Raw genomic sequence first — 10,494 nt, 5'->3', positions numbered from 1 at the left:
ACACACACACACACACACATATATATATATATATATATATATATATATATATATATATAAATGTGAGCTGTACAGAATTATACAATTTTTTTATTCTTGTACGATTGTCTATGAATTTCTTTAAATTGTGGCTCGGTAAATCCAGTGCAATGACTGATCGTGTTCAGCAATATGTATATAATCTGAAGTATACGAAGATCGTTGTACTCGACTCTGTGCATGGCTAGCTCTTGGTTCTAAAATTCAAATAATCGACTTTGGCATCTTCATATCATTCGTTGCTTTTGCTCCACTACAGTCTGGCTTACTTTCCTCTGCATGGCATGCTGGCTGAGCGTCTCTTCGTGGCCTTCGACAGCAAGAAAAATGGAGTGATAGACATTGACGAATTTCTAACGGTAAGCATCTTGGCCTCGAAAGCTTATCATCTCATTTTGTGTTTGCCTTCCTCACTTGCTTTACATTTCTTTACGCAAACACCAGATTGAAAATCAAATACAAATAATTGGCGAGTGTGTCATAAGGTAGTCAATGTGCTGTTAGACACTCGCGTGACCAGCTGATCTCTACCTGAAACCTCGTATATGTCGGATCAGACCTGGTAAGGCGAGTGTGTTCCGTATCGACGATTGAATGTGATTCGTCATCACGTCATTTTTTACTCATTCAAGTATTTGGATTTGGTCTATCTTCTTTCCTTAATATCTTGCAAAATTGTGTTCATCCTCCTACTTGGAAGTTAACTGAAAATATCATGTCTTTTTAATCTATGCCAATTTATGTGCAGCGTTATGATGTTGACAACAATTAGGGATAGAGTTAGCTAGGTACCATCTAAAAGATTCGACAACTTCCACGCTTTATAAAGTTTACTTGGATGTGTGCGGTACGCTAGAGAAATATTTTGTTTGGGCCTACACTCTATGTTGCTTCTTGCATTGTCCTATTAACAAGATGTTGCATGTGTACGAATTGTCACTAGATGTCGATTCCACAGCGCATTTGTTAAGCTCTCTTTCACCACACTCGATCTTGGAAATCAGCTTAGTTATCGGGCTGTCGGGTACTATTCGAATGGCTCTCATGCTATTTCACCTTTCAATGTGCTATTGTTGCCATCGTATGCCATGTATTCTGAAAGACGTAGACTTCTCCGTTCCATATTACCTCATCGGTGGCGGGTTTATACCATTGTCATATGCATTGCCACCCGCAACAACATTACAACGCAGTCATATACGTATTGCCTGCAATATGCTCCCATAGCTGTTACTAATATGTAAAATTTTCATTCTAAATTATCGCAGGGTGTTGCTGTGGTGCTGGCTGGGACTCCCGAGGAGAAGGCTGATTTCATCTACACAATGTTCAACCTGGATGCCGACGAAGGCGTCAGCAGAGAGGAACTGAACACCATGCTCAACTCAGTCATGCACTCGGCTGCAGAGGTGGTTGCAGCCATCGACGGCAGTCCAAGCAATAGCGTTGATGCTAGTATCAACGGTAGTGTGGCTGATAATTCGGGAAAGGATGTCACGAACTCTTTCATCTCAAAGCAGAAGTCTATGGGTACGTAAGTTTGTACTCGCGTATGCATGTCGCATGTGTGAGTATTTGCAAGTTGATATTTCGTCTTAAACTCGTACATTTGGATTCTCGACTAATTAGTGTATGTTTGGACGGATACAAGTCTGCGCCCGCACATCTTTTGGTTAGCGTCTATACCCTTTCTTCACTCTTACCATGATACTATGCGTATGCGATCAGGCTTGCATGCGATGATGCTTTACTGTATTAAATATGTCGCTGCAATGTAAAACCCTAAAACCCTTTTGGTAGACAGTCCAATGTGCTGGAAGTGTATTCAGAAAATACCACTCCAGATGGTTCTGAGTTTATCTCCACACAAGCAATGCGTCGCCAGCACAAACGCCACACGTATTCACATTATGATTCCAAATCACAAATTTCGACATTCAACGGCAGAATAATAGCTTTGTATATTTATGTGAGACCACAGGCGAGTTTTTAAACCACGTGTAGGTATTCACAATATCAGATTAGAATTCATTTTTGTTTAAATGGCTGTGGTGCAGGTCCGATGGTCAGCCGGCAGATGTCAAATATTACCGTTGGCTCTCCGCTCTTTGGAAAACCGCTGCGACGACAGCAGTCGAATATCTCTGTTGAATGTAAGAAACATTCACATCGACAAAGACGAAGTGTACCGAATGCGGCTGTGATGTGTTGCATGTGTGATACTCACAAATGTCATGGTTTTGTTCATGGCAATTTGGTTTTATCACACACTGGCACTGTTACGTTCATTTATTTGCAGTATTCTTTTACAGCTACAGCTGTAGTTACGCGAGTTTGTTACTGAGCGCACATAACATTCAGGAGCTGTTGTTCGTCGAACAGTGCATAGAATCTATTCGCAAATTACTCGCATTTTTCTTCTTTTCGCTTCAGACACAACAGTATCACATACTTCAGTGGAAAATAAATTGAATTTTGTCTTTTCAAACGCAGCGCTTCTTGCATATCATCCATCAACACTACTTCGCCAATCCGATTCCAACGGACATACCCATGCAACTATAAAGCTTTTGTTGGTTGTTTGTCGATAAGCTGACTTTGACAGTAAAATTACGATGTCCATAGTCGTCTCTGTACATCAATGGATTATAAGTGTATATACATGTTTCTCACGAACAGGTGTTCTTTATGTCGCTTGCATCTGCATGGTGATATGCTCGTACCTCAACCGACCACTCTATGGCCCTATATCTTCGTAGGTTCGACTTCATCGCCGACCAGAGCTCCAATGGTCGATATTTTGGCCACCACCACAGATATGGAATCATCGAAAAGTTTTGAGCACAAGATGAACCAAGCGGTTAGTCCTGGAATCTCGCAGCGCGATTCGACGACTCACGGGCCGTCAGTGCCTGTGGACATTACTGGTATGTTGTACACATATATAGCACGCATATACGTGTCGACCTGCAAGCAGGAGTTCGTGTATATAAACCGAGTGACAAGCCGTGTTCTTTTGTTTGTTTTTATTTGGTATTGTATTCTACTGAGTATGATTTCTAGTCTAAGCGAGGGTCTCGTATTTCACGGTATGTGGCTGTTTGTTATTTTGCTAAGATACTAAGATTTACGATTGAAATGCCAGGTGTTATATGCGGTGTCGCGACTAAGAGTGTAATGTGCCTATGTGCCATTTGATTAGCCTCTTGTTCTATGATTGTATCCGTAAACAATCAACACATACAGATCACTAGACAGTGTTATGTACATATATATGTATACAGATTTTTTTCTTTTTTTGGTTGAAAAGAAACACAAACGCTTCATTTCTACTTTTGATATTAACATAAAATTATACAAGTTTGAAGATTTTCATGTATGTATAAATACTATATACATATATATATATACGCACACACACACACACACACACACACATATATATATATATATATATATGTATATATATATATATATATATATATATATATACATATATCTATATCTATATCTATATCTATATCTATATCTATATTTATATATATATATATACTATATCTATATTTATATATAAATATATATATTTTATATATATATATATACACTATATCTATATTTATATATTAATATATATATGCATATGTATGCGTCGTTTGTCAGGCATTTACTATATTGAATATTTTAACGTATACGTATGTATTTACAAATCAGATTCAATCTGAACACATATATCACACTCATAGAGGTCGATGCAATTTTTTTTTGGCAAACTTACGTCCGAAAACATAGGCAAGGGCACATCCAGGCACATACATATCGAAATACTCCCGCACACAAGATGCACGTTCATCTAGAAGTACCAATTGTGCTTCCCAGTCTTGGAACATGAACACATATTCTCACGTGTCATGTACGATATCACTAAAATGCTCATATTTATATACACACACATTTCCATGGAAAACCGACATGATACTAACAAACAGGACGTACTGTTTCGTCAGTATCCTCGAGTGCACCGAGCAATGGAATATCTCCGAAAGCGAAACCCGGAGCGAAGAAGAATAGCTTGACGGTATCTGGTAGCATAGCGTCGTCAGGATCAGCTGAATTTGCGGTGGACAATTCAGAGTTTGCGACGGATTTGAGTTTGAAACACCGCAGTATCAGTCACGAAATCAGCATGCCCTCATGTAAGTGCACGTTTGATGTTGGTCACGAAAATTAATGCTACGTAGCACCCGAATTCGAGTGGATCTTTATGTATTTCTGCTTGCATTTACGTGTATTTGTGAGTGATTATATGTATGTATCTGTAAGTGTATGTGTTCGTATTTGTGAGTGATTATATTTTTGTATTTGTGATAGCACGTATGTGTATTTGTGAGTGATTATTTGTATTTGTGAGTGTATGTGTTCTTATTTGTGAGTGATTATATTGATGTATTTGTGATTGCAAGTACGTGTATTTGTGAGTGATTATATGTATGTATTTGTGAGTGTATGTGTTTTTATTTGTGAGTGATTATATTTATGTATTTGTGATTGCATGTTCGTGTATTTGTGAGTGATTATATGTATGTATTTGTGAGTGTATGTGTTTTTAATTGTGAGTGATTATATTTATGTATTCGTGATTGCACGTATATGTATTTGTGAGTGATTATTTTTTGTATTTGTGGTTGTACTTAAGTGTATTTGTGAGTGATTGTGAGTAAATGTTTATTGGGTTTGCGAATGTACGCGTATGTTTGCATTTAGCACGCGCACCTACATCCACTTATACCCCCCGAGATATATGAGTATACACTTACGTGGAATGCGATTATTTCCAAGCAGCTGTACATATGAGACCTTACGTGTACGTTCAGCTATCTGTATAATACTTAGCTAGCCACTTGAGTTTGCATTCCGTTGTGCGTGTTGTGTACACATGAACTGCGTGAGGTATAAGCCAATAACTAGAACTTTCATCTACGAACACATAGCCGTGCCAATGCAGGTAGGGAATGGCACCGTTGGATCCGAAAAGGGCTCAGTCGTTTCCGTGAAGAATCTAACCGAGGTACAGAGGTAAGTATCATCTACAAATCCAAGCGTGTAGTCACACACACGCGCGTAAGTGCATTATGTACTTGTGTAAAATCATTGTACTATGTTGCTTGTACGTGTATCTCTTAGGATGATTCTCAGTTAGCTTCCACCTCTGTATTGCGCTTGTGACTGTCGCTATTCGGGTCTGTACGTATCACTTATATTCATTTGTGCATACGATTTGTGCATGATTGTGTACAAATTAGGGGTGTCATCAATGAATATACTGGTGTACACCTGCATGGATTGGTTTGCTCAAGCCGTACATAGGTCTATATTTCTGCGCGTACCAGATGTAGCGTGGATGGAAGTTCTCGCTGAAGCAATCGTTAGTGCAATGTCTCGTACCCCTTATCGGATCGTCATAAGAGCTAAGAATATGTGACCAATTTTGTTTACACACAGTCATTAATTTCGATGGAATTCATCTCACATACATATATCATCCATCTGGCGTCTAAATCTGTGTGCAACTCAAAGGTCGGATATATCCTCGCCTCTGATGACACGGAGAGCTAACATGCGCGTGAAAGGGAGTGGAGGAAATGTGACCATCAGCGCATCGCAGAAGGGCCTAGAGAATCTCACCACAGTTGGTGAGCTGGTCAAGGAGATGGTTGATCAGGTTGGTTTGCTAGCGAATCGAACACATGTACATATGTAAGAGTATAGCAAATACTTCATCTTAGTAGCTCAAAGAAAGAATGCAGAGAAAGAATGCAGTTTTGAACACATATCCACTTATATAGCCGCTTGCGAGACAAATACGTAGTATATAAACACTAGTACAGGGTTTATTATGTAGATGTCGCATCCAGTACGTGCATAAATTTATACTTACCAGCTGATCTCTTCATTTTACGACCATTGAATGATTTGGTCGCCGTCATTCAGTGAGCAAGAATCATATCATGATGCGACACCAGCGCCGCACCAAACGCATGGTCACACGTCCTCCATCCATATGAAACTCATAGGCTTTGTTCCACATATAGCTCCGTATCTCATCGTCGTTTGATGCGAGCCGTGTGGTCCATTGTCACGTGTGGCACATTAGCAATTCTAGACTCTACTACACATGGTCTACCCAGTACGGCGTTTATATACACAATGCCTATCGATTGAATGTGTTCAACGCAGCAAGGTGTATTTTATGTGGCGTCTTGTTAATCTTACAATTTGATGGGTGGTAAATGCCATAGCTAAAGCTGTCACACACTTGTACGAAGACTTTAGATTCACGACTCTCGTTCCGTGTATCAACCACAGGCGTTCGCGAAATGTGACGTGTCCAGGACTGGCAAACTAAATCACAAAGAGTTCAAGAATTGGCTTGCCAACAACGAATCTGTTCTGGATTCCATTTTTAGTGCCGAATGCTTCTCCAAGCACAGATTTTTGGGAAGGAAAATGCCTGTGGATAGAGAGGTGAAGGCAGGATACCTATACAAAGTATGTGTTATATTTTGATGTCGTTCTGTGTCGGCACGGGTTTGCCTATAATTCATTTTTTTATACGTATTTCCGGATACACAAAATTCCGTGGGTGTTTAATCTAGAATTCTTTTATTTCGAGAAATAGAAATAGAGTTTTGTGGGAAAATACCCCTATCCGTAGCGGACCAGAACACGCGTGCAATTCGTATGAGAAAAGCAATGCTCCACGGCTAAGATACGCACATCAGCCTATGTTCGACATTGCATGCTGGCAACAGTACACACAACTTACAATCAAACGTATTCGTCCAAAAAACTGTGTATTTGAAATCTTTTAGCATCTTCAGTATCTTTGTGTCCAAACCAGATTCGAATCCACGTAGTAAAATTGAACAGTCATTCAGCACAATTTTAAAAACGAGGATATACTTTTTCCTACGGATCTGAGTAGAATCGACCGCCTTGCGGTTACAATATTTTTCGGTAATATACATTTGGAATGACTGATTGTGAAACCTCGCATACCAGGCAACTACGCACCCAGTGAAGCCGTATAAGAAGCGGTGGTACAAGGTCACGCGTCAGTTTCTATACTACTTTGAGAAGAAGAATGATCGGACGCCGTCTGGCGCCATATACCTCCCCGGGGCGTACATTGCAGTGTATGATGCGTGGAAGGATTCCAAGGACTCGCAACGGTATGTTCTTTGCACTACTAAATAGGCCGCTGAAATAGATATTGTACACAATAGGTGTGGAAAGGTAGCGACCAATTCCACAAGTCATCTGCTAAATGTTGGTTTCTTTATTTCCATTCATTCTTGGGGTATCTGTGACGCTTGTAACGATGATATGGACGTGCATGGTAAAAAGCAAAAACATTAAGGCTTTAAATATTATAGCAAGTACGTTGGACATGTTTTAATTATTTTTTTGCAGAATTCGTCCTCAGGTCTACGTTGTTTAGTATCCGTGTACTGGCGCCATGATGAGTGTCGCTTCCTTTGCATGTCATGTTTGCACTTAGCTTAAAAAAGTGTAGGAGGGGAAAAGTATGTTAATGATCCATAATGATTTATTCTCACACTGGCATGGAGTTGTTGCTTGATTGTCCCCGTCGAGTAGGGCCATTTGTTTTGAAATAGAAAAAAGCCCCGTACTTCATATCTTTGTCATTGTAATATGGGCAAGTCATCAATGTGCCATCTTTGGTGCATGTCAAGAAAGCGGTGGTATTATATGGGAAGGGCTACGAACATGTTACGATACTCATTCAAATTATGTCTGCAAAATAGTTTTAACCTCGCTCTTCACTTCAAGCAACAGTTCATGTATTCCCTCTCCCTGCGAGGATCGACTTGGACTTCCATTGCCGTCAAACGTTGCCGGAAGTCATATATACAGACAGAATATTTTGCCTTTCACGCCGCCTAGACTGCACTACTTTGGCAAACCTTTGAATTGAGACCAAATTCGCGATTTTATCCTATCGTGTACATTTTTAATTCATAATTTCTTCCCGAATGAACATGCAGCCACGGAGCAAAGGGAAAGCGATACGGGTTTTCTGTGACTTCCAATCACAACACACACGTGCTTTACTGTGACCCCGATATCATCAACGAAGCTCAAATCTGGTAGGTTAACAGTTGATGCGAGTTGAACAGCTTGTGAATATTCACGGCAGTGTTCCTGTTTTGCGCTTCATCGGGTCCCGTGCATTGATCTACCTGTCCTTCGCATTGGATGTAGAAAGTACTGTTTGCAACTAGAATATAATAAAATTTATTGTGTACTGACTAATCAATCTGTAGACATAAATGCTTGTCGCTACTACAACGTCCTACGCACTTAGTATTTGCTTCAGATTGACATCTACTTGCAGATGGCTCTTCTCGCCCATACGCTTACATTGCGTGTATAACTTTCATCGCCTTAGCCGCTCTGCATTTTTAAACATGTGGAGAATATCGCACCGCTTGTTTTTCCGTTGGAAATCTGATACGTTTATTTCTTTTTGTATTATGCCTGACCCTTTAGACCCTTCAAAAGAAGCCTATCTCCTTCATGTTTGATTAGACCTTTCGATTAACCTGCAGAGTTTGACTCTACCCTATGGAATATGTGGATACGTTTTTATGCTTCTAGAGGTGCCTTCTGTGACCCTTTAGTTTTTATAATCTATCAGCTCCTGATGTTCGTGTGTTCATAATTGACTCAGGGTGGATACGATCAACAAAAACAATGATTTATCGGACATCAAAGACTGGTACTTGTTCAACACCGATGGCAATGTCGATAAGCTGGGCAGTGGAGGGTTCTCGCACGTGTACAGAGTATGTGTAGAGAGGTCGACTACAGTGTGTACTTATGAGTATTTAAATGGTTGATTGCAAACACACGCATTTGCTCTGGGTATTTGATTTATCTAATTGTCTGATATACCTACGAAAGTAGTATTCCTATCTAAATGGGGTTTGATGGCCGTGTGTATGGCGTGTGTTTATGCGGCATGTGGATTGTATCACTGCCAGTATACGCCTGTCATTAGCAGTCAGTCTATACGTTTTGTATGCCATTGATTGTCAGTGTATCCATATGTACGCCTGACATTGTCTATTTGTCTGTACTTTCATTTGTCGATGTCAGTGTAGATATTTTCGCTTGTTGTCATCAGTGTTTGTCAAATACTTAAATCCATCTGTGCATCCATGTGTACAATTACTGCGCCAGCGTTGTCGTACAACGTAATAACAGGGCGCTCAGACAGATTTCTGGTATTGCCGCATCGAATATATCATCCACAAGTGTACTGAAAGGTATAGGGAATGTACATGAGAGGATTTGTCTGACCCTAAACGCCTATGTGCATTCTCTTAATGTATATGTCAAAGATTTGGAAGTGTTATACATATATCATGCTTATGGAGCACATGTGCAATTTCCATGTGCAAATATCACACCTTGAGTTTGAACTTTTGAATGGTCGCTATGTAGTATCTCAGCTAGTTTACCAACATAGCCACAATTCTCTACATTTTTTACATGTAGCAAAATTATAAAATTAAATATGATACTATTAGGCTATATCAAATTTACGTCGTGCACGATAAAACAATCAGCACACGTATATGAACGCACTGAATAGGCATTCTTAATACATATGTATTAACGACATCACACACTAGGGATACTGTAAAGATTCGATAGCACTGCATACCTCATGGATTGCACGTAAACACATATTAGGCAGTGTTCAAGAACTCGGGCGAGCGCGTGGCTGTGAAGATGATCGACAAACGGCCCTTAGACCCAGTGGAGAGGGAGGGCATGTTGGCGGAGGTTGCCATACTCAAACTGACAAATCACATCAATGTTGTGGGCTTATTCGAAGTTTACGATACCAAGGTATAATTCGTACATGTCAAAAAGCATGCCAAAAATAGCATGTATTATCAAAATGTAATATCTTAACATATGTCGTCTGTAGCATCTCAAGTAATTTATGTATATAATCGAGGTTGTCAACAGGTTTAGTCCCTTACGTACATTTCTACACAAAATCATCTACATGTTTATCTTGTCAAAGTACTATATACGCGCTCCTGAATATGCTTCCACACAGCATTCATGTAGTCGCATGTATTGGTATGTGCACTTTACATATTGTAAGCTATAAACGTGTTGGTAAAATGCATTCCATAAGAGTATTTATCTACGCTTATCTTTATGGCTATGATTTTGACCAGTTGAGTATGCGTACTATAAATACATTTTTAGAGGCATATAGATGCATGTCTATACACGTGAAGATACTTATAGGTACTTGTACATGGATATACACATGTCTATACAGCCTGTATTCTGTCACTTAGATGTCAATATATACATACACTTCTAACACGTTCGCAGCACTAATATATA

General features: G+C 39.6%; 1 protein-coding gene across 1 annotated transcript in view; it reads left to right on the top strand.

Moving 5' to 3' along the window:
- Positions 1-323: 323 nt before the first annotated feature.
- SARC_00592 (serine/threonine protein kinase) overlaps positions 324-10,494 on the top strand; it is a gene marked incomplete at its 5' end in the record, with an annotated part of 16,763 nt that continues 6,592 nt past the window's right edge. The window contains 12 exons of the mRNA XM_014305690.1: positions 324-398; positions 1,308-1,569; positions 2,097-2,192; positions 2,799-2,966; positions 4,026-4,232; positions 5,028-5,112; positions 5,614-5,758; positions 6,403-6,585; positions 7,099-7,268; positions 8,106-8,207; positions 8,792-8,906; positions 9,820-9,978. Coding sequence (XP_014161165.1) covers positions 324-398; positions 1,308-1,569; positions 2,097-2,192; positions 2,799-2,966; positions 4,026-4,232; positions 5,028-5,112; positions 5,614-5,758; positions 6,403-6,585; positions 7,099-7,268; positions 8,106-8,207; positions 8,792-8,906; positions 9,820-9,978 — 1,767 coding nt within the window. The remainder of the gene's footprint in view (positions 399-1,307; positions 1,570-2,096; positions 2,193-2,798; positions 2,967-4,025; positions 4,233-5,027; positions 5,113-5,613; positions 5,759-6,402; positions 6,586-7,098; positions 7,269-8,105; positions 8,208-8,791; positions 8,907-9,819; positions 9,979-10,494) is intronic.

Source organism: Sphaeroforma arctica, assembly GCF_001186125.1.
Source record: "Sphaeroforma arctica JP610 unplaced genomic scaffold supercont1.20, whole genome shotgun sequence".
Taxonomy (NCBI): domain Eukaryota; class Ichthyosporea; order Ichthyophonida; genus Sphaeroforma; species Sphaeroforma arctica.
Note: the sequence above shows the minus strand (reverse complement) of the source record. Positions and strands in the feature narration are given on the sequence as shown.